Here is a 23,605-nt window from a genome sequence, read left to right as displayed (position 1 = left end):
GTCAAAACCGTGTCCCTGCTGTGAGGAGCACAAGGACCTTCGTGGATGCACTTTCCATGAACACTGCTGTGGCTCTCAGGACAGCAGCTCAGCACGTGCTCCGTGGAGACCAGGGGGCCTGTCACCCCAGCACCTGCACCCACGCGGCTCCACGAGTGAGAACGGGCCCCTCCGGCCAAACCCCAACGCGGCTGAGTCCGTCAGACGTGCAGGCTGGGTTTCAGTGTCACGGAGGGGAAACCGTGGCGACAGGCTCAAGCGCCACCTGCCAGCCGGCACAACTCTGGCGAAACTTAGGATTGGCCACCTATGGTTTTCCCCAAAAGAAATACAGTTACCGCGCTGTGAGTCCCCAGCTCTCTTCTACAGTAAGTAACTCAAATTTTAACTCTTCGATACTTTTTTCTAAAATAAATAAGGGCGACAACGTGTATCCTTTTGTGAGGACAGAGACACCCAGGGAGTCACTACAGACGAAGGTTCAGACGCCCGCCACATCCCCCAGCCCACCCCAGAATGGAAATCTGCCCCAGTAGTTCAACGTAGACCCCATGGATACCACACAGTCAACAAAAAGGCCGACTTTCCCTCAACAACTCGGTTTCCAGGCGGCAGCCGAGACGGGGGCCGCGGTCGAACGTCCTACCTGCCTCTGCAGAGCAAGTTCACCATCCAGCTCCTCGAGCTTCCTCTCCAGCCTCCATTTCAGGTTTTCATACTGCTCCCGCTGCTGGTCGATCTCGCCGTTCTTCTCACTATGCAAACATTGCGGCGTTAACAGAAGTCTTGCTGAAGAGTCCACGGGACCCGCGTGCTACACACCGCACGGGCCACCGCCGGCACAGAGAGCCTGGGATGGAGTCCAGAGTCGCACGGCACAATTCCCGAAGTGTCCAGTCACAAGCAAAAGGCACCACGAACCAGGAAGAGAAAAGGCAGTCACAGGTGCTGACACCAACATGACACAGATGTTCAAATTCTCTAAGAAGGACTTTAGAGCAGCCATTAATTATTTAAGGCGCTCCAACAAGCAGTTTAGTGCAGCCTGAGAAAAACTCACAAAGAATCAAACAGAAACTGAGGACGAAGAGGTACCGTAACCGAACAGAAGGTTCGCCGGGCGGCTTAACGGCCGAGTGAATGTGACAACATGACAGAGAAAAGAGTCCATGAACTTGAAACCAGAACGACAGAGATCACCCCGTCAAATAACACAGAGAAACAGACTGGAAAACATGAGCAGAGCCCAGGGAGCTGAGGGACAGCCACAAAAGCTGAGTGTTGGTGCCACTGAGTCCCAGAATGGAGGAAAAAGAGGAGAGCTGAAATGTACTGGAAGAAGTCATGGATGATGTCTCAAATTTGTCAAAAAAAAAAAAAAAAGAGAGAGAGACAGAGAAAAGAAAGACAGAAAGAAAAAAAGAATGGGCAAATAAATGACCCGAGGAGACACTTTAAAATGTAGAGCACTCGGGGCGCCTGGCTGGTATGCGGTCAGTTAAGTGACCGACTCCTGATTTTGGACCAGGTCGTGATCTCACGTTTCTTGGGACCGAGCCCCACACTGGGCTCTGCGCTGACAGCGGGGAGCCTGCTTGGGATTCTCTGTCTCTCCCTCTTTCTCTGCCCCTCCCATGTGTCTCTCTCAGAAAATAAATAAATAAACATTAAAAAAATAATAAAATGTACGGCACTCCAAGAAGGATGCTTGAAAATCAGCGTGTCCACGGAGGGCAAGCTGGCCCACGTGTCACAACGTCAAAAGCACCTGCCACTCATGCTACAGGTACGTCACGGTGTAATTTTTAACGATGAAGTTGGAGAACGGCCAGAATGCCAACATCCATCCTGCAGGTGCAGGTTATGGGGCCCCTCCCCGGCTCCGGGGGACGCTGACCTTGGCCGAACTCCGCATCTCTGTTCCCTGGCCCCCCAGTGAGGTGGCGTGGGCTGTGAACATCACGCACCACGCCGCCTGAACAAATGGCGGGCCTCCTCACACGCTGCGTCGGAGCTGGGAGAATCAGCAGAGGGCCACGAACACCTCAGGCTTCCGGGCTTCCAGGCTTCCCTCTCGGGACCCTGGAAACCGTGCCCGTGTGTTGTTACAGGAGGCTGTTGTTACAGAGCCTGCGGGCCAGTCTCCTCCCCTCACGCCCAACCTGCCACGGAGCCCGGAACGAACAGGCCCAGAATCCACTAAGAGGGCCAGGGAGCCATCTGAAAAGATGTGGCAGAGCTCAGCGCATGACACGAAGAACAGCTTCCCGGATAGACGGGAATCCACCACGGGCAGGTTGTGGGCAGCGTGTGCGGGACACGACTTTGTGGGCGTAAAAGCGAGCTCTCCTGGAGGGAACACAACGGACACCTCCGGCAGCTTTTCCTTCTCACCGGACCATCTTCACCTCACGGTACAAGTCATGGTCATGACAAGAATTTCCTTACTGTTGTGATTTTTTAACAAGTGCTTTAAGCACGTACGTAACAACGTGAGAAACTATTCAGGGGCCGCCTGGGGGGCTCGGTGGGTTAAGCTCCGACTTTGGCTCAGGTCACGATCTCGCGGTTCGTGAGTTCCAGCCCCACGTTGGGCTTTGTGCTGACAGCCCAGAGCCTGGAGCCTGCTTCGGATTCTTCGGATTCTGTCTCCCTCTCTCCTTCTGCCCCTCCCCTACTCGCACACTCGTGTGTATTCTCTCTCTCAAGATAAATAAACTTAAAAAAACAAACCGCTATTTAGGACCCCATTCAGTGACAAGAGAACCTGCAGGATGCGGCCCACCGCTCTGTGCACACACAACACACTCTCGCGTGTACACACACACATGCACGCACACGCGCACACCAGGGAGGTGGACCCCAAGTGTTAACATGACATCACGAACGTACACGCTGAAATCAGGGGAAGGACACCAGATTTTTAAATGAAGCCGGTCGTATCTGCCTTCCCGCTGGGGAGCCGGGGAGCAGCTGTGACAAGCGTGTGACAGTGAGCGGCCTCCCGGGGGGCCCAGCCAACGGGACCCTCTGAGCCGAGCTGGGTTCCTGGTCAGCCTGTCTCAAGTGAGCTCACGGAGTTTGGGGATTGAAACGTATTTTGCATCATTAACAGCCACGAACTCGAACAGCTTTTATTGAAACGATACAGATTTGTCATCCGTGGAGAAAACGGCCAGCGTTTCAAGCAGTGTCCCGTTCGCCCCCCCACCGCGCCGCGGGGCGGGGCCGCCTCACCTGTGCGCGCGCTCCAGCTCCAGCCGGTGCTCCTCCAAGTTCAGCTGGTGCCGCCGCTGCAGGTCGTCCAGCCGCCGGGCCTCGCTGGCCAGCGCCCGCCTCAGCCGGGCCGCCTCCACCCGCAGCTCGCTCACCTCCGCCTGCCGCGCCTCCTCCCGGGCCCGGGCCCGGGCGAACGCGGCGTCGTAGCGCTCCAGCTCGCGGTCCCGCTCGTCCAGCACCTGCAGGTTGTAGACAAAGTCCTCCCGCAGGCGCCGCAGCGCCCCCTGCGCCTCGTGCAGCTGGCTGTGCGCGTCCTGCAGCGCGGCCTCCTGCAGCTGGCAGCGGTGGGCCCGCAGCGCCCTCCACTCCTCCTCCTTGCGAGCCAGCAGCTGGCCCGGGGCCCGCTCCGAGGGCGGCGGCAGCATCGGGGCAGCTGCGGCGGGGGAGGGGGCGCAGAGTCAGGGGCTCTGGCCGTCCTTCCGCCGCGCCCCCCCTCAGATCCCCATCTGTGGCACCGCTGTCGCCGAGCGGGAGGACGCTCGGGGCCAGTGAGCAGCTGTGCGGTCGGTCACACGTACCTTCCAAAGGGCCCTTTCTACCCTATCCTCACCCTGCAGCAGAGGGAGCGGGGCAGGGCGTCTAGGACCACCGAGGAAGGGAAGACGGGGACCGGCCGCTCACCGACGAGAGCCAGGTCCTTTGGACAGGCTCGCGAAGCGCTCTCCCACTTTGCAGATGAGAAAAACGAGGGCAGCGAGGGAGCTGAGCGAGGACTGGAGCCCAGAAGCTTCCGAGAGCCAGCGGCCCGCCCGTCGCGCACACAGCTCCGCTCGGGGGGCGCTCCCCCTGCCGCACTCGAGCAGCTTCCTCTGCTCTCTTATCTCCAATCCGTCGCTGAGTGGCGCTTCTCTGAAACACAATAAAAATAAAGCGCCGGAGGAAAAGAAGATGAAAAAACAAAGGCATATAACACACAAGTCCGAGTCTTTAACATTCAGAGTCCACAGCATAAAGCTCCTTCGTCAAACTGCTCTAAGCGTCTAAGACCTCTCGCTCCTCCGTCTCTGCCAAGGACGGGCCGCGGGGCTGCGTGGGAGGTGTGGGCAAGGGCTGCCCCTCACCAGGTGAGCCCGAGGCCACACAGACCGCTGAGGGCGCATCACCTGGCAGAGAAGGGGTGGATGCCCACGCATAAAACCACGTGGTGCTCCGGGCCTCGACCTACAGGAACAGGCCGGAGGCCTCACAGCGAGCCCAGAGGGTAGGCAGGCTGGGCCCAAGGGCCACTGTCACCCTGGGGACAGACAGCAGCCCTTCTCTGACAACACCTTTCCAGAAGGGCCGGGAGCATTCCAGGCAGGCATCCAGAAGTGACATTGGAGTACCACTGTCATCCCAAAGAATCTAAAACGGGGGTGCCTGGGTGGCTCAGTCGGACTGGGGGAGAGGGACAGTGGGCGGGACTTCAGAGGCCTGAGGTGACACTCGGAAAGGGGGTCACAGAGGTTACAATGCAGCCACGCCTGAAGCGGTCCCCACGGCATCAACACCGGTCGACCCTGGTCAGCATATAGGCAACACCGACAAACTCAGAAACAGGAGAACTGAAGGGGCTACTTACTGCTTTTTGTTTTCTTTACGGTAACTCTAGAATTCTTAAGCAAGCTACCGCTCTCTGGGCAGCAACGCTAAATCAGCAATGCTACTTTTTGGGGGCACGAAGTTCACTTCACTCCTGAAGTTACTAAGAACAAAAACCACCAACAAAAAATTATCCATGTAACCCAATCTGTTACTATAACATTTTGGTAATAGAATGAAAAAAAAAGCCAATAAATTCACAAGCATTGGTAGCACGCTGCCTGAGGGGCACGTCTGCTGCTACCACCACACGGGTCTCTGGCCCAGTGAGTGGAGTTTGACAGTAATTCTGGCTACAAGTGGGAAGAAAGAAGGAAGGAAGGAAGGAAGGAAGGAAGGAAGGAAGGAAGGAAGGAAGGAAAGAAACAGTAAAAGAGAAACTGTCAAAACGGTCCTGGCCGGTATTGGAAAATCCCCAAATACTGTCAGGACCCCAGAAATAACGTGCCTTTCACAGGAAATGGGTGCTATGTGCTCAGCCACCCCAGCCAACAGTGGAGACACTCGCCCAGGTTTTGAGCACAGGTCAGCTGAGCTCACAGAACAGTGCTTAGGACACAGAAAGGGAGAGGGGAAAACGTGATAACCATCAAAATCGGGCAACAGAGGCCACGCAACCAGCGCGTCTCAGACGACGGAGGACAAAGTACCAAGAACAGGCTCGAGCACAGGGCCCACAGGTCTGGTAAGGAGAAAGCAAGGCGATTTCCCAGGCGAAGCCAGTATCTTCTCGGCACCGACACCAGACCTGAACGACTCCCTTACGAAGGTCCTCCTACAAGAGCAGTGAGACGTGCAGGACGGCGCTGGCCAGCCCCTCCCACAGAGGGCAGCGGGCGTCGAGGGCTCCGTGGGACACAGGCTCCGCGCCAACCCCTCGGCTCAGAGCACGGACGGCGCAGGCTGGGTCCGGCCCACAGGCCTGCTCTGTGGAGGGGACGCTGTTCTCGGCATCGTGTGACAGGCCCTCGTAGCCCCTAACCCTCAGGGCCCAGTCCCAGCCCAGCCAGTCTTGGGGCGACTCTGCAAGGCAGAGGAGCAGCTGAGTCCGGAGGGCCCGCACAGGGCTGTGGAGACGGCGGGGCCCAGCGATACGCCATGTAGTAAGGAATACGTGTTGGCTTCATTCGCGGTTCCCGGCACACTCCTCCGAAGACCCTCACCACGCCGAGCGCCGGGAGCTACGGGGGCAGCTGCTGTTAGCTTAGTTTTTGTGCCCAGGTCCTGAAACGATCCCAGGTGAAAGGGCATCTTCTGTTTCTCCGCCCCCGGGCTTAGGAGGGGACTCTGGAGCCGGCTGCCGGGGGAGCCAACCTGGGGGCTACGGGGCTGGGACTTTCCCTCCCACCCCCCAACTTCCCCTCCAGCGGGAGGACAGGGGCTGGAGGCCGACCCATCACCCATGGCCCACGGCTCAATCAGTCACGCCTGTGTGACGACCTCCACAGAAACCCTCGGCGAAGGGGTCGGGGAGCACACAGAGGTGCCCTGAGATGGCCTGGAAGGTCTGCCTCCCGGACACTTCACCCGTCGCACCCGTTCCATCTGGCTGTCCCTGAGTCATACCCTTTAGAATATGCTGGGGAGCTACAAAGAACGTTCCTGAGCTCTGTGAGCTGCTCTAGCAAGCTGAACCCGAAGAGGGGTCGTCGAGGGGTCTTCTGACGTAGAGGCGTCCGGGCGGGGGTCGGTCTTGCGGGACGGAGCCCTGAACCTAACCTGCGGGGTCCGTGCTAACCCCAGGCAGTCACTCGGAACCAAGTTCAACCGCAGAGGATGCTTGGTGGAGGAAAAGGCCCCGCACGCACGCAGGCCGAGCTCCCGGAGCGGAAGGGAGGCCTGGGAGGCAGGGGCATGATCGCCAGGGGCAGCCGAGGTCTCTGCCCTGCAGGGTCTGGAGCAGGGCGGCGCCCCTCCGCAGCCCCATTCCTGCTGGCCTCCGGGCCTCGCCCAGTAAGCCGGCTTCAGCCTGCCCTCGGCTGCGACACACCCATCCAGCACCTGCCTGCCACCCGAGCGCCACCCCAGGCTCCTGCCCCCCAGTTTCCTTGGCTCCTTCCAAGGCACCCCTCTATCCAGCTGCCCAAGCTGAACACGTGGGATTAGCCTTGACTTCCCGCTTCCTCTCCTCCCCACGCACCTTGGCCACCACGCAGGGCTCTCGCTGCAAGACCCCTGGACTGGCCCCTCTGCTCCACTCGCTCAGGGGTGCCAAAGGGATCCTGTGAGTGGAAGCAAAAAGGCTAACTGCCCAGGGCTTCCCGTTCCACACAGTCCTGTTCTCTCAGGGCTGGGACGCGTCAGGCCCTGGAGCCCAGCACCTGCTGCCATGTGCCGGGTGGGGTCAGACCCCCAGGTGGCTCCACCACAGGGAACGGCCCCCTGTCTGCTGAAGCACCTGGCCTGCCCTGGCCGCCCTGGTCACGGTTTCTCTCAATCCCGAACACCCAAGCACCCCACGCTCCGATCACCAGCCCTCACCCTTCAGATGTGTTAATGGATATATAAATGAATCACAGAAAAACTATAGACTCACTTTTAAAAGTGTTTCATTCAGTAATAAAGGAAGCTACTGGCTTCAAGTTCAGTCAGTGGCCAAGCACCTTCCCCAAGCAGACAGCTAGGATGTGTAGAGGGCACCTCGGACCGGGTTCTGAGCCCCAAGCCCCAGCACACAGAAGGTGACGACAACGGTTCATTTCATTCAGGAGCCAACCCCTCCGATTATATTTCAGGTGCTACAACTGTGTAACCCGAAAAACTGAGGCTGCTAATATAAAATTCCAGCAGACACAGTTCCCTTTCTTAAATTCATCCATTTACTCATTTAAAAAGTATCTGTTTAGCACTCAGTAGGTGCCAGGGACTGTTTTACAGTAGGACAGACAGTAAGGCCACTGCACCGATGGTCTGTCTGTCAGCCTGGGGCAAGATGAGAGCGGCTGAGGACACGGGGCGACTCTGCACAGAGGCCAGGGAAGCCCACGAGGGAAGAGCAGGAAGGGGTTCTGCGTGGCCTCTATGAGGCTTGCACGTCCCGGCCAGGTCACGGTCCCTGTGCTGGCTAGAGGGCTCCCAGGACCACGGGGAAACCGGGGTTACGGCAGGCCGGCCACAAAGCCCAGGGAGAGCCCTGGTGTGGAACTGGCGACCTCCACGGTTAGGGGTTCGTCCACGCTGTCTATCTACTGGCTGCGCAAAACACCCAACACCCAACACACACACACATACACACACACACACACACACACACACACACACACACACACACACACACACCCCAACTAGCAGGGGAGCTGTATGAGCGAGGGGCCAGTGTGGGGCCCAGGAGCTCTGGAGTCTTGACAGTCTTGACAACAAAAGCTCTGGCAGTCTTGACAACAAAAACCGACACATAGGCCACCCACATGACTGCGCCCACTCACAGGGACAGGATCAGGATTCAAGCAAACACACACCAGTAAACAACGCCCCTGCTACCGTGATGACTCAGACTGTCTCCCCAAGCGCCCATGAGTCACCACTATGGTCCTTCACAGATAACACACCACGGTCTGCGAGGTCAACAGGCCTCCCTGCTTCTGGAGACTGCTCCTCAGCGCGCTGTCCTGTGTCACGGGCCCCGCCACCAGGTCTGCCTCTTAAATGCACTGGTTGCACAGCCACCCACAGGAGTTACTCTTGTGAGACAGACAGCTGACCACATGATACCACGCCCGTGGCTCTGGCCACCTGCAAGGTAAAGTTCAACTTGTTCGGCATAGTAAACGAAGAATGAGGGGACAGGGCCTGGCCCTTGCTGCCCACCGCAGCTCCCTCCCTAGAGAGACCAGCTTCTACCGTGCATGCCAGATTCTATGGCACTCAGGACCCACAAGCAACCTGACCGGTCCGGGTGCCCCTTTCCTCCTTACCCCATCACAGGACAGCCTGCGCCCTGCCGCCCTGTGAAACCCTAACCCTAATAGCCCCGAGGCTGACATTAATGGGCTTTAAACATCACAGCTTCAGAGTGTGGACGCAATCTGCCCGTCAGCCAGCAGATGTCCCCGACAAGCACCCAGTTTTCAGGGGGAACCACATGTAACTTCTGGGGAAACGGCAGAAAGAAATCTCCACAGAAGGGAGAGGCCCACAGTTAAGGTGGCTTTGCTTGCGGCATCCACGGTGTTCTAGGAGGGCCTGTGGGGTCAGCCGGGGGTGGCGCAGGGACGCGCCAGGTCACGTCATCGCTTCGATCTTCTCATGTGTAAGACTCGAAGCTTTCCAACCCGTTGGTCTCAGGCAGATGTCGTACAAAAGCACCTGCAGACCCCCGGGTGTTAGGAAGATGGAAACAACCCCTCGCGAAAGCCCTCGTTTCCCACCCACAGAAAACCTGTTGGTCCCACACAGACACAAGCCCCATCTGGAAGTCGACCTCAGTCATCAGTTCCTCTGAATGCGCCCCGGTGTTAAGACAGGGCTGCGAGGAGCGTGGACCAGTTTGGGACTCGCTTGCCGGAGCCCCACCAGTGCTCTGCCGCGGGCGACCCCGACCACACGGGCCAGCCGGGTCGGAGGCCGGGGGGCGACACCCGGGGCCTGGCCTTCCACACTCAGCACAGGGGGGGAGAGGCTTCCAGTGAGATCCTCAGCTCCTCACAAACTAGGACACAGCCAAAGACCGCCCGAGCTGCAGGTGGGGTCCGTGCCAAGTCTGCTTGACAGCCGGCCCCCCGGTTAAGAGGAAGGAGTTCAAGACAGAGGGTGAGTCCCAATGAACCACAAAGAGGCAGCAGGCAGATAAAGGGCTTTCCAAGCGCAGTGGGCTCTGCAGGGGGCTCCCCTTGCCCTGGGGGTGTCCCCACCTCCCCGACAGTGACTAGATGCGGGATGAACAGGGAAGGAGTGTGACAAGATGCTCCTGATCCACAAAGACCCTCCCCCTCGCCTAGACCGCCAGATAGAGTAGAACACGTCGGAGATAAACCAGGGGGTTACCCAATCCACACACAGGATTAGGATTAATTAGAATTAATCGCCCTCTGCGGCTGACCAAAACTTTGAAGCAATTCCTTTTACAATAAACATTTGATAATTACTAATTGGAAAAGCATTGTGTAACCTCATTAAAACACAAGCAGTTACAGACTCTACAATTTACACAAAGGGGCCATTTGTAAAGGCTAAAAGTCGGTCACTAGACGCTTATGAACAGGCTGTTCACGCACACTGGCCGAGCAGAGAGCCATCCAAAGCGGGGGTTTCTCTCTACCTCCTTCCCCTAAAGGACTGTGGCTCGGGATGGATGCATTCGGCTTTGGACTCGGCTATGAGCAAGAGAAGTCCCTAACGCAGAAGAACTCAGACCTACCTCATCAAGCAATGCCATCTTGTTGGAAGTACACTTAGTGAGCTTAATTTACAAACCACCTTTTGTGGTGCTCGAAGGCAAGTCCAGAGATGATGGCTCATCTGTTCTACACGCAATACGGGGGCTCAACGCCAGCCCCCCGAGAATGGGCCACCTGAGCTACACTCAGCACCCGCAATCTTCAAGGATATCTAGGGGATGGACGAAAATCACACCTCTGTGACCGCGAGTCTGTTTTCCCATCCTTCACTGACTGCCAAACAGCACCCACAACCATTTGTAAACTCTGAAACAGGACAGATGAGCCACGGGTAGGTCTGAATTCCACCAGTGGCCCTTGTGGGGAGTGAGGGGTATGTGGCACTCTTCTATGTGAATTTACGCCTGCCAAATCCCTGTGCCAAAACAAACAAAAACAAACATCGAGTAAATGAAAAATAAAATAATAAAGTAAAGGGAAACCGAATCATCTTCTAGCTAAGAGCTGCTGACTTTTTTTCTTTATTTATTTAAGTAATCTACACCCAACATGGGGCTTGAACTCACAACCCTGAGATCAAGAGCCATTTGCCTCCACCAATGGAGCCAGCCAGGTGCCCCAAGAGCTGCTGACTTTGAGAATCACATGGTTTACATACCAAAGCTTAAAATCATAATGAAATACAGGGGCACCTGGGTGGCTCAGTCACTTGGGCGTCAGACTTCGGCTCAGGTCATGATCCCACAGTTCCTGGGTTCGAGCCCCGTGTCAGGCTCTGTGCTGACAGCTCAGGGCCTGGAGCCTGCTTCGGATTCTCTGTGTCCGTCTCCTACTCACACTCTGTGTCTGTCTCAAAAATAAATAAACGTTAAAAAAAACCATAATGAGGGGCGCCTGGGTGGCGCAGTCGGTTGAGCGGCCGACTTCAGCCAGGTCACGATCTCGCGGTCCGTGAGTTCGAGCCCCGCGTCAGGCTCTGGGCTGATGGCTCGGAGCCTGGAGCCTGTTTCTGATTCTGTGTCTCCCTCTCTCTCTGCCCCTCCCCCGTTCATGCTCTGTCTCTCTCTGTCCCAAAAATAAATAAAAAATGTTAAAAAATAAAAAAAATAAAAAAAACCATAATGAAATACAAACAGAAACAACTGAATCTAACCTCATCACAAACGATTAATATAAATGCAAACGATACAAAACAAAAAACACGGGGCGCCCAGGTGGCTCAGTCAGTTAGGCAACTGACTCGAGTTCGGCTCAGGTCGTGATCTCACGGTTTGTGAGACAGAGCTCCGTGTTGGGCTCCACGCTGACAGTGCGGAGCCAGCATGGGATTCTCTCTCCCTCTCTCGCTACCCCTCCCTCTGCTCACGCACATGTGCACTCTCTCAAATAAAACATAAAAAAAAAAAAAAAAACAAAAAAAAACAGGGCACCTGAGTGGCTCAGTGGGTTAAGCATCCAGCTTCAGCTCAGGTCATGATCCCACGGTCCGGGAGTTCAAGCCCCACCTTGGGCTCTGTGCTGACAGCTCAGGGCCTGGAGCTTACTTCGGATTCTGTGTCTCCCTCTCTGCCCCTCCCCCACTTGCACTCTGTCTCTGTCTCTCAAAAATAAACATTAAAAAAAAATTAGAAAAAAAAATGCCCTGGGGTTCCTGAGTGGCTCAGTGGGTTAAGCGCCTGACTTCGGTTCAGGTCATGACCTCGAGGTTCGTGAGTTCGAGTCCCACATCAGGCTCTATGCTGATAGCTCAGAGCCTGGAGCCTACTTCAAATTATTTCTGCCCGTCCCCCACTCACACTCTGTCTCTCTCTCTCTCTCTCCCAAAAATAAATTGAAAAAATATTTAAAAATTTTAAAAAATACACTAAAATAACTTCATAAAAAACTTTATATATTGTAAGGATAAAAACAAAACAAGTGTATGCAAATATCATCCTCTAATGGGTTTGTTTTTAACAGAAATATGGACGCGAAATTCTGAAATTACTTCTTATGTGGTCTAGGATTGAGCAGATAAGTAAATACATTGAGGACAATAGGAACCAAATTTAGAGAGGAAAAGAAATGTAGAATGAACCTTGGGATAATTAACTGGAATTGGAGATATCAATATAAACTCACAGCCCTTAATATACACACAGATATATACACTCAGAAATAGATACAGATGTGTCTGGTGTGAATAAATATAGGTTTCCTAGCTCCACCCACTGAGAAACCCAAAAGGCAACGACCCTCCAGTAGCGATAAAGCATACCTACAACCTGATCTTGGTTTCTAAACACCTCCTTGGACACTAAAAGGGGGGGGGGGGGCGCCTGGCTGGCTCACTCAGTGGAGCTTGCAACTCTTGATCTTGGGGTTATAGGTTCGAGCCCCAGGTTGGATGTAGAGCTGACTTGAAAATAATAAAATATCTTAAGAAAGAAAAGAAAAGAAAAAAAGAAAGAAGAGAAGAAGGAAGGAACTAAAAGGAAGCAGGGCTCCTTAGAGAAATGACTGACTCAGGCCAGGTCAAGGAAACACAACATGAGCCTGGTACATCTGGTGGTGCCAGAAAATAAGGGCTCAAAAATGTTGGGGGACATGCTGAAAGGACACGGAACCCAACCTGAAAAGCCTCCTAAAGCTCAAATCTGGAAAATCAGCAACAAAATAAATTATAGCAGTGGATTATAACCAATGGTGGGGGGGGGGGGGAGACACAAAGTAAAAACATGTATACCAACATAAATGCAAAGAAAAATGGCGAGAAGGGAAGGTTCTTGGGGCACCTGGCTGGCTCAGTCAGTACAGCCTGCGACTCTCGATCTCAGGATTGTGAGTTCAAGCCCCACGCCAGGTGTGGAGCCTACTTTAATATATAGAAAGAATAATGGAAATAAAAAAAAATCTTCATTTGGTAAATATGATTAATAATAGTTTCAGAAAACACCCGTTTGTAATGGTACAAAGTATGGTTAGAAACAAGTTATTTATATAGCCTCAAATTACCTCCCCACAAGGTGTTTATTACTTACAAACGAAAAAATAGTAACTTTATAAAGGAGACACCACCTAAGCCACTTAACCAAAGTGCCACCACTAATGGACAGAGCAGCATCACCTGCCTCCTGATAAGACGCACCGGAAGTGCACACCTTCGCTGTTGAGGCTTTCTTACAACAAATGCACAACCCGGAGCACGTTGCTGGCTCAGTCGGAAGAACTGTGACTCTTGATCTCAGGGGGTGGGGGGTCAGTTCGAGCTCCTTGCTGGGTGCAGCGATTACTTAAAAACCGGGCGCTGTGCTGACAGCTCGGAGCCTGGAGCCTGCTTGAAATTCTCATTCTCTCTCTCTCTCTCTCTGCCCCTCCCCTGCTCTCCATCTCTCTCAAAATAAATAAACTTTAAAAATAAAAGTAAAATTAAAAAATGCACCTTGTAATTAATCACGAGGAAACCTAAGACAAACCCAAATCAAGGAGCATTCCACAAAACAGGTGGCTCCTAAAAAGTGACAGGAAGACTCAGGGATCGCTCCAGACTGCAGAAGAGTAAGGACCGGAATCCTCGAGAGTAAAGTCATGGAGCCGTACGTGCGGAGTCTGCAGGAACCCTGCTTCTGGAGGAGCGCTGCTAATTCCCTGGGTGCGCCACGAGACCTGCCCCGACCTGCCCGCAAGAGGAGACGTAACATTTGGGGGAATCTCTGCAAAAAAAAAAAAAAAAAATCTGTGCGGGATGGTCTTTGTACTACTTGTGCAACTTTTGTGTAAGTCTCAAATAATGGCGGGGGGTGGGGGGTGGGCGGGAAATCTCTGGGCCAGGCGGCCTGGTTTGAGCCCATCCTCACCCGCCGCACGGCTGGCGCAGGGCTGCGGCGTCCCCACCTGCACGGCCCACCCGGGGTCGCTGTGGGGACCCGAAGGGCCCGAAACCCGCGAGGCGCGGCGGGTCTGCGGGGGAACCGCACGGCTCGCGGCGCGGGACCCCGCGGACCTGCCCCCCACTCCCACCCCCGGGGCGCCCGGCCGAGCCCAGCACCCCGCGCACCTGCCCCCGCCCCGGCCCAGAGTGCGGGGCCCCGCGGCCCGGGTCCGCCAGGACCACCAAATCTCGGGGGCTTCCAACCAGACCCGTTAAAGGTGACCCGAAAAGCGGCAACGAGCGCACCTCCCACGCGAGGCGCCCAAGTCCGCGGCTCACCCGGAACGACCGTCCGCCGCAGCCTCCGGCCCCGCCGCGTTGCCATAGTGACCCGAGTCCGACGGCCGCGGTGCGGGCGCGCCCACTGCAGCGCTCCGGCCCCACCGGCGGGAAACGCGAGGCAGGAAGCAGGGTTCCGGGCTCTTTTCGCCCGCCCCACGCGCAGGCGCCGATGGGACCTCCCGCCCTCCTGACTCCCGGAGGGGATCCGCCGACTTCGCCGGGAGGGCGGGGCCGATGGCGAGGGTTGGGGGAGGCCGGAGGGGCTGAGGCTCCCCAGCTGGGCCCAGGGGAGGCAGGGCGCGAGCTACTGGCTGCCTCCAAAGGCCCGGGCTGGGAGCTGCTCAGGCCGGGGCGAGACTGTACTGGAGAAGGAGAGGGGGCCGGGGCTGCACGAGGAGGGCGTGGGGGAGGGCCCAGAGCTGCAGGGGAGGGGGCCCGGGTTGTCCAGGGGACCGGGGACTCGGGGACGCACGACTCCCCCCTCCCCCTCCCAATCCCGCAGGAAAGCCGCAGACTTGAGGACGGCGGGTGGGGCTGCCCCAGCAAGCTTTGTGGGGTTGGGTTGCCCTTCTGTTTCCAGTGCTGTTGCTCCCTGTGTTGTTGTTGTTTATTAAAATTATTTTTTTTTAAGGTATTTATTTTGAGAGAGGGAGCGCGCGCTGGCGCGGGGGAGCGATGGAAGGGCAGGGAGGGAGACAAAATCCCAAGCATGTTCCGCAGCACTGCACTATCACTATCGTCTAGCAGACCAGACCGAAGTGGGACTCGAACTCCCCAACCGTGAAATCATGCCCTGAGCTGGGATCAAAAGTTGGACGCTTAACTCACTGAGCCACCCAGGCACCCACACGCTATTTTGTTTGTGAGAACTCACCAGCTCGTGTGTGCTCACAACCTATGCACTTTTGTTTTTGTGTTCAATTGTAAGTTCAAAACAAAACGAAACGAAACCGCAGCCTGCCTCACAGAGGCCACAGCAAGCCTTCCTGCCAAGGCCCCTGCAGGTTGCTCAGGGACAGCTTCCACGGGCATCTGAGGGTCCATGGGGCCTGAGGACCCAACCGGCCCAATAAGTGGGCCCAGGGGACAGTCTCTGCCACCCTCGGTCCCAGCCCTCCTGTCTGTGTTTTCTCCACCTGGATGGCTTGCTGGCTGCCCAGGGCCAGTCCCCAAGAGGGCCCTGCCAGTGACGGACAAAGATCTCAAGCCAGTTAATGGTAAGAAAGGCTCAGCTTCTGGAGGGAGGTCTAGGAGTTATTAAATATCAGAAGCAGATCAATAATTCAAGCCTTGGGGCGCCTGGGTGGCTCAGTCGGTTGAGCGTCCGACTTCGGCTCAGGTCATGATCTCACATTTCGTGGGTTCAAGCCCCGCATCGGGCTCTGTGCTGACAGCTCAGAGCCTGGAGCCTGCTTCTGCTTCTGTGTCTCCCTCTCTCTCTGCCCCTAACCCACTCGCATTCTGTCTCTGTCTCTGTCAAAAATAAATAAACATTTAAAAAATAAAAATAAAAAAATAATTCAAGCCTCATGAAAAATGGAAGCTGTGAACCTGTCATTGCACAGAAACCAAGTGAAAATAGCCGTGCTCACTTGGAGCGGCTGTAGGTGGTCTCCAAAACTTTAATCTTCATTCCACAGGCCTTGGGCACCCTTGCTGCCTCCATACCAGGGTAACCTGCTGTCACAGGACACAGCCAGCGTTCAAATCCTGGTCCATTCCTGTCTTACATCTTTTTAGGACTCGGTTTGTTCTCCATAAAGCGGCGAGAATGTCCTCCCTTCCCCATTGTTTAGAGGGTCGGAAATAACACTGAACCACGCAGGTCCCGGCTCAGCCCCAGGGAAGGGGCCCCAGGGTATGTCTGGGACCTAACAACATGAGCTCCCTGCCTCCCCATCCTAGGCCCCCAACCTGACTCTACAATAACCCCAACACTAACCCCAACCCCAACCCTATACTAACCTTACCAACCTCACTCTGACCCTACGCTAACCCCAGTGCCAACCCTGACCCCATGATCACGCCAATGCTGACCCTAAGCCTGACCCTCGTGTTACCCCCAAGGCACAGCATGGCCTTGCTTCTCATGGGAAGGGCCAGTTCCTACTGCCCTTTTATGGGACGTGCACCTCCTGGCCCCTCCTCCAGTATCCCAGTATCAGAACTCCTGATCCTCTCCCTGGATCCCCACGTAAGGCTTCTGGGGTCCCCAGCCCAGAGAGGTGCGGTACTCACCCCCCCTCACGTGTCACACAGCCAATAAGATGGTGAAGGCTGGAGTGGGCCCTCCCGAGGGCCCAGGCACTTCCTACCCTTCCAGGGGCCTCCTCACATGTGGCCAGCCCCCACGGCCCCTCTGAAGTCTGTGACCTTGTCTCCCAGTCTGTGCCACAGCCTCCCCAGTGCTCCTGATCCGTGCCCCTCGCCCAGTAGCCCAGTAGATGCCTGTGGGGAGACGAAGGGCCATCCTGGCCACCAGAGTCAGGCCGGTGCCCCTCTCAGCAGTGCCCACCCTCAGCTCGGGCCCCTCACTCTCATCCCCTCACTCACCTAATCAGCATCTAGTGACCACCTCCCCAGATTCCTCTGTCCCCCAGTCTCCAAGGCCCATTGAGGCATCAGCACACAGCAACCCAAGTAGCCCGACCCCTCTGCAGCCTTATCTCTGGTCCCCCGCTGCTCCACACCTCACTCCCCCAGGGCTCCCCACCGGTCAGGCCAGACCCCACAATTTCCCAGTGCCATTGCGGCCTAATGGCTGACTGCGTGTCAGTGTCCTGGGGCTGCTGTAACAGATGACCGCAAACTGGAGGGGGGGGGGGGGGAGGGCTAGGACAATGGTTTTGGAGGCCACAGGTCCAAAATCAAGGTGGCTAAAGGGCTTTGCTCCTCCTGAAGGTCCTAGATAGACTCCTTCCTCCCTCCTCCAGCTTCTAGTGTTTACCAGAGAACCTTAGTGTCCCTTGGTTTGGGGCCACGTCACTCCCATCTCTGCCTCTGTCGGCGCGTGGCCCTCTCCCTGCGACTCTGTCTTCCACGTGGTGTTCTTTTTATAAGGAGGCCGGTCATATTGGATTAGGGCCCACCCTGTTCCAGCGTGACCTCGTCTGCACTGGTTACATCCACACAGACCCTATTTCCAAGTAAGGTTGCATCTCTAAGAGCTGGCGGCTAGGACTGGAGCCTGTCCCTTTGGGGCCACCATTCAACCCACTACAGACTGTTCAGACTGTTCCCCTGGGGCTACACTGGCTGACAGCCCCCCAGTGCCGGCTCCCCCACCAGCCAGCCTGTGGTCACCCCATCAGATATGGAAACAGGGCAGGGGCGGTTGAAGGGGCCTGGACAGCCCCGTAGCAAGTAGCACAGCCAAGATTGGACTGTTCCTGCACCCAGAACACACGCTGCAGCTCAGTAATTGTTTGTGGGGTAATAACAACATTCGAGGTCACTGAGGGGCCAGGGAGAGGCTCCGAGGGGCCCTGCTTCCTGGTGTGTCATGTGGAATGGCCCCCCATATTGCATGGAGCCCTCACAGCCACCATTTGGGTGGCTCCAGCACTCTCCCCACTTTACAGATGAGGAAACTGAGGCCAGAGGGGCTGTCCTGCTTCCAACGTGCCCCCAGAGCCTGAGCCCAGAGCGGATCTCAACACTGGGAGCCAGGCTGACTCCATCGTAGGGTGTCGTAAGCCAGGAGGGACCACTGCTCAAAAGGGCCAGGTTTGCGCTGTGGCTCCAGGATCCCGGAGCACCCACACTTGGTGGCCAGAGTGGCCCCTGGGTGGGCAGCCTGGCCTGGAAGCTATACTCCTTCCCAGGACAGGGCCCCACGGGGAGGCAGAAAGCACCAGGGGCTGCCCAAGGAGGGCCAGGACTCCAGGTCCTTCCTCCAGTTTTGGCCCTGGAGCTCACAGTGCTTGGAGCTGAGCTCACTGGGGGACATCTCTTGCAGGACTCCCATGGGCTCCCAAACGCACAGGAATCGGGGGTGGGGTCGGTGTGGGCACAAACCTGCACGGTCTTGAGCAAGTCCCTTCCCTCTAGGCTTGGGAAATACCCACACTTCACCCCCACCCCGCGTGGGACCCGCGGCAACTTCTCCATTTGCTCACGGGCCTGGGGGTGGGAAAGGCTGGGCCACTCCCTGGTGGGGTCCTGGGGAAAAGGGGACCCAGCGGGGAGGTTTGGTCGGAGATGTCCTTCAACCCCCAGCATGTGCCCCGCCCCCAAGAACAAGGGGTGCCCTGTGAACCCGGTGGGCTCACAGCCCCACCACCAGGAAGGGACTCCGGTGGTGAGGACGGTGCTCCTGGAGGGATGAAGGGACCAGAGGGCTCGAGGTAGCTGTTTCCCAGAGGTCAAAGCCCAGAGGCAGACACAGAGCTGTTGGAAGTTCCCCCTGAGGCCGGAGAGAAAGAGGCAAGCTGCCCCGCGGGTGGGCACCAAGAGAGCTGTGCCCCCCAGGCCATCTGGGCCATGGGGTCGGCATCCACCCTCCTTTGCCATCCTGCCCACGACACGGACAGCAGCCTGTGAGATGACTCCCAGGGGCTGGGAGAGCCCCACAGGACTGGCAGGTTCACACTGCTAATCCCTGGAGAGGGGTTCACCTCTCTGGGGTTGGATGTGAGAGAAGCCAGGGGGCTTGTGTGGCCCATGCATGGCTGGGACAGGACCTGGCCCCGCATGCCCAGTGGGAACCCACCCAAGAGCTGGCGTCCCTGCGTGTGGCATGGGACCGGGCACCAGCTGTCAGGTCCCCGGACGCATCCCACCCTCCCTCCAAGGCCAGCAGGGGGTTCCGCTGAGCTCTCAGTGCTGAGTCACCAGGGAGGGGGGACTGCGGTCAGAGCAGGAAGGTTGAGCAAGGCCTTGCCTTCCCCACGGGCTAGAGGGACGCTCACGCTTGGCACACAGCCTGGGCCTGCTGGCTCAGCCCCTGGCCAAGGCCTGGCTGCCATCCCCCTGCCCTCTACTCCGGCCTGCAGAAGGCTGAGACTGGCATCTCCATGTGCCTGGCAGGACCCCCGGTCTCCACCTCTGTCCCCTGGGCCTGCAATGCTCCACACTGAGATTAGGGGGGCTCCAGGGGGCTGTAACACCAGGTACCACCATAGAGGGGGCGGCCTGAGTCAGAGTTTGATCGCTGGAGAGCAAAAGGAAGGAACAAGGTGGGGCCACGCCTCAGCAGGGACCCAGAACCCAGTGTAAGGTCAGGTGCAGAGTATATGGGCGGGGCTATGTTAGCTGGGCCCCCAGGCAGCCCACCTGAGCAGATACATGATACCTGAATGGTGGCCAAGGAAGCGAGGACCGAGGCCCAGCCAGGGCGCTGGACCACAGGAGCGGTCTGGGAGGCTCCCTCTGGCCACTGCATGGGCAGAGAGGTGGCTGGACCAGGGACAGGGCTGGTGGCTCCACTGGCACATGGGGGCACCACCTCCCGAGTGTCCCTTCCTCACCTGCATTCATGGAGCACCTGCTCTGTTCCAGGCTCCCATCCAGGCACTGGGGTGGGCAGAGGCTCTCCCACCTGTGGTGGGGGGGGGGGGGCGTGGGCCAGGGCAACAAGAGCCCAGGATTTTCCTGGGCCTGGACACGGGAGCAAAGGAAAGAGAGGAACCCTGAAGGAAGCCTGGTGTGCGGAGGGCTAGCGGAGGGGTCGAGGGGTGGGTCACCGAGGGAGTTCTGCTGGGGCCAAGAAATGTGGGGTCCTGGGGAGCCTGAGCTACAGGACATCTCGGGGCCGCGAGCACAAGGATGGTCGTGAGGCCACTCCCCAGATGGCATGGACAGAGGAGAAGAGGGGTTGGAGCTGGGGGTCTGACAGAGAGCACAGGGTAGGCGCCCCCAGGGCCAGGGCCCCTAACAAAGCAGGGGGTGTGCATGTAGGGCTCAGCCGACTTCCTGAGCTGTCTCTGACCGGGTGTGGGTGCCACGCCTCACCTGCAAGGCAGGTACAGTAATGGGCCTGGCATGGCCACCCTCAGGCTACACACAGGCCATGGGAGCAGGCCACCCTCAGCTGAGGCCCTGTAGCCACCAGTTCTGATGGGACCCCCTGTCTCTCTCTGGTTGCTGAGGATGCGCAGGGCCAGCCAGGTCCGGCCAGTGGGGGGCCCCGGTGGTGCCTCTAGCCACCAGTCCCTCCACAGGTGGCGTCCAGCGTCCCTGCCTGGACCACCCACTGCTCCTCAGTAGCATCTCACTCCGGCCAGGGCTGGGGACAAATGGTGGCCACAAGGGAGACAAGGGCACAGGGAGGGGACGTTCCACAGTCATTGTCCCTGAGTCTGGGGGACACGGGGGAAGGACAGGACCTCAGCAGCAGAGAGGCTGTCCATCGGTGCCTGGGCCGGGGGCCTCCAGGAACAAGGGCAGGAGGCGTGGGCACGAGGGACCACAGGGACCAAGGCGGGTGGGACCTGCTGGACCCTGCGGGGAGGAGGGAGCAGACTCAAAGAGGGAGGTAAGAGGCTCCCGCCAGGGGGAAGAGGGGAAGAGTTCCAATCCTGACTCGATTCGTGTCCCCCTCAACCCCTGCCCGAGCCCCTACCCCCAGGGCTCCACCGCTCAGGATGGACAGAGCAACAGAGCCCCCAGGGCCGTCCAGTGGAGCAAGGGGGCTGCACAAGGGCCTGAGGGCAGCAGGTGGGGGAGGGGGGGGCCTAACTGCCGGTGGCCGCTCCATCTCAGCAAGGGGGTGGGGTGCAGGAGAAGGGGATGGGACGTTCCAGCTCCTCCAGGGGCCGTCGGAGGGGCTTCAGGCGCCCACTTCCCAGACAGGAGATAAGTCTGGAGAGGTCCCGTGGTTGAATCCGGCCAGGCTCCACCTGGCTTGCTCTCTGCTGCTTCCTTCCCCAAACGGACCCGATCCTCAGGCACATCTGCGGAGCCACCCCACTGACCTCGGGAGTGAATGTTCTGGCAGCTGTGCCAACCCCCAGACGCCCCCGCCCCCAGACACCCCCATCCACAGACACCCCATCCTGACACCCCGCCCCCAGACACCCCCCATAGAAGCCCCACCCACAGACACTCCCATCCACAGACACCCTCGGCCAGACACCCCCACCCCAGACACCCCTGGCCCACAGACACCCTCAATCCCTAGATGCCCCCCCGTAGATACTCCCACACCCAGACACCCCCCACAGACATCACCACCCAAAGATATCCCGGGCCCACAGACACCCCAAACCATAAACACCTCCGACCTCCCCCAGACACTCCCAACCCCCGCATACCCCCAAACTCCCCCCAGACACCTCCAATCCAGATACCCCAACCCCCCCATACCCCCTACCTCCCCTCACATGCCCTCAACCCCCCAGACACCCCTAAGCTCCCTCCATATGCTCCCAACCCCTGAGAAACCCCCAACATCCCCCAGAAACCCCCAACCCAGATACCCCCACCCCCCCATAGACACCCCATCCCACACACCCACCCTCGGCCCCCATGCCCAGCAGCCCGCCGGGCAGGGACCATGGGTGAGTCCTGCCAGGCTGGGCTGGGTCTGGGCTCTGCAGCCTGTTTTGGCCTCTGTTCCCAGCCAAGCGGTTAATGTGTTTACTTTTCCGGGAGCCTGAACAGACCCAGGTAAGGCCCTGGGGAGCAGGAGGGGGTGGGAGGGGAGTGGTTGGAAACCCCTGGCCTTGGGCCGGCTGGGTGCCGGTCCGGCTGACCTCACCCACCCTGGAGTAGGGGAGTAAGGGAAGGTGTGGTCGCAGGTGTAGGGTGGGGGTGAACACACGCAGTCACGGCTGTGCCACCATGTCCCTGTGGAGGGCAGGAGGCCGGTTCTGCCTGGACGTCGGTCACGTGACCTGGCCTGTTCTGGCCCCGATCCCGCCCATGGGGTGGGCGGCTCGGCCTGGACTCCAGCGGTCGGTTCCTAGGGCTCGCGAATGGGGGACCCGTGTGGCTCCATCAACAACGTGGCACCCTAGGTCTGGCCCCACGTAGGAGCAGGCGGCCCTTCCTCCACTCCTGTGTGGCCACTGTTCTCAGACGGCTCTCCCAGGCTTCCAGTGTCAGTTTTGGAGATAGCGGCAGGACCGGTCTCCCATTCTCTGTCCGGACACCCCAGAAAGGTGGCGCGTATCCCCAGTAGCTGCAGAGGGCTGGGCCGGTGGTGGGGACAGCCCTGGAGGCCCCTCGGAGCCGAAGCCGTGACTCGAAACTCTGGGAATTGGAGTCCAGGAGCCGGCGGAGGGGCACGTGGGGGCACTTGTCAGACCGTGGGGGGGGGGGGGAGGTGGGGCCAGGAACAGATGAGGTCACCAGGGAATACCCAGTGCTGGGCAGTCCCGTGAGGCCCCCTCACAGGGATGGGTACACTCCCCCTGGCCCTCCACTCCCTTCCTTTCAGAAGAGGGTAGCCCCAGTCGTCGGGCTGGCCCAGGGCCGCCGAAGGGGAGCGGGCACTGGAGCCAGGTCTGGGGTGGGTGCCCTGGGCCGTCTCTGCCCCTCCCCTGCACCTCAGAATTACAGCTGTTCCTTCCCTGCTGTGCACAGGGCACCATTCAGGTGGAATGCAGCCTCGAGGGAGGGGGGGCTCGGGGGAGGGGGGCTCAGAGCCCAAACCTGAAGGGGCCCCGTGGGGCTGTGTGCAGAATGGAGCCTGGCCACTCGAGACCCTCCCAGTGCTGGGCACCCCAACGGAGCCTTCCTGAAGGCTAAGCGTTTAGAAGCAGGGAGGCTCCCTGTTACGGGAAGAACCTCAGAGTCCTCAGAGGTGGGGCCAAGCGGTTCGTGTCTGGAAGGTTCCTGGCCCTCCCTTGCGGGACTGCTCCAGATGAAGCCCTGGGGAGAGACTTCTTTCCCTCTCCTCTGATTGTCAGCCACCGGGTACCCACCCCCCCACCCCCACAAGAACCCATCTGCCCCACCGCCCCACCATCTGCCATCACTCTACCACTCTTCCTTTCCTCTTGCAGCTACTCCCAGCCCTGGAATGCTCTGCAGGGGGTGGGGGAGGGGCTGGAAGGCTGGTGCCTGATGAGCCGGCCCTCTGTGCCCACCTGTGCCCACCTCAGCTCTGGGCACCATGCCTGAGGGGCTCTGAGTCTGGGGAACGTCCTCTCCTGAAGGCTCCTGTGGGACCATGGTGTCCTTGGCTGACCGCCCCCAACTCTTCTACCTAGCTGGGACCTAGCTGGACCTCACTGGACCTTCGAGGCCCCTTCCCTTCTTTGGTGGTAGGGGC

At 58.2% G+C, this 23,605-nt stretch overlaps 2 protein-coding genes across 9 annotated transcripts in view; both read right to left on the bottom strand.

Moving 5' to 3' along the window:
• Positions 1-3,655, bottom strand: part of CCDC57 (coiled-coil domain containing 57) — a 91,702-nt gene extending 88,047 nt beyond the window's left edge. For 7 of the 8 annotated variants that reach the window (XR_008418766.1, XM_053892880.1, XM_053892882.1 and 4 more), the window contains exons 1-2: positions 3,238-3,655; positions 647-755 (exon numbers count right to left, since the gene is read on the bottom strand). Coding sequence is in view for 6 of the 8 variants with exons in the window: in XM_053892880.1 (XP_053748855.1) it covers positions 647-755; positions 3,238-3,644 (516 nt within the window). In the remaining 2 variants the exon portion in view is untranslated. The remainder of the gene's footprint in view (positions 1-646; positions 756-3,237) is intronic. The other variant, XM_053892884.1, reaches the window with a different exon arrangement.
• A 20-nt stretch (positions 3,656-3,675) lies between these two features.
• LOC128774271 (translation initiation factor IF-2-like) lies at positions 3,676-23,505 on the bottom strand. The gene is made up of 6 exons (XM_053893062.1): positions 23,421-23,505; positions 20,715-20,829; positions 19,857-19,927; positions 15,981-16,065; positions 14,386-14,875; positions 3,676-4,128 (listed from the first exon to the last, which is right to left on the bottom strand). The coding sequence occupies exons 1-6, from the start codon at positions 23,503-23,505 to the stop codon at positions 3,859-3,861; spliced, it is 1,116 nt and encodes a 371-aa protein (XP_053749037.1). The 3' UTR covers positions 3,676-3,858.
• Positions 23,506-23,605: the final 100 nt, after the last annotated feature.

Source organism: Panthera pardus, unplaced genomic scaffold, assembly GCF_024362965.1.
Source record: "Panthera pardus isolate Hobbes unplaced genomic scaffold, ASM2436296v1 HiC_scaffold_3, whole genome shotgun sequence".
NCBI classification, from domain to species: domain Eukaryota; kingdom Metazoa; phylum Chordata; class Mammalia; order Carnivora; family Felidae; genus Panthera; species Panthera pardus.
Note: the sequence above shows the minus strand (reverse complement) of the source record. Positions and strands in the feature narration are given on the sequence as shown.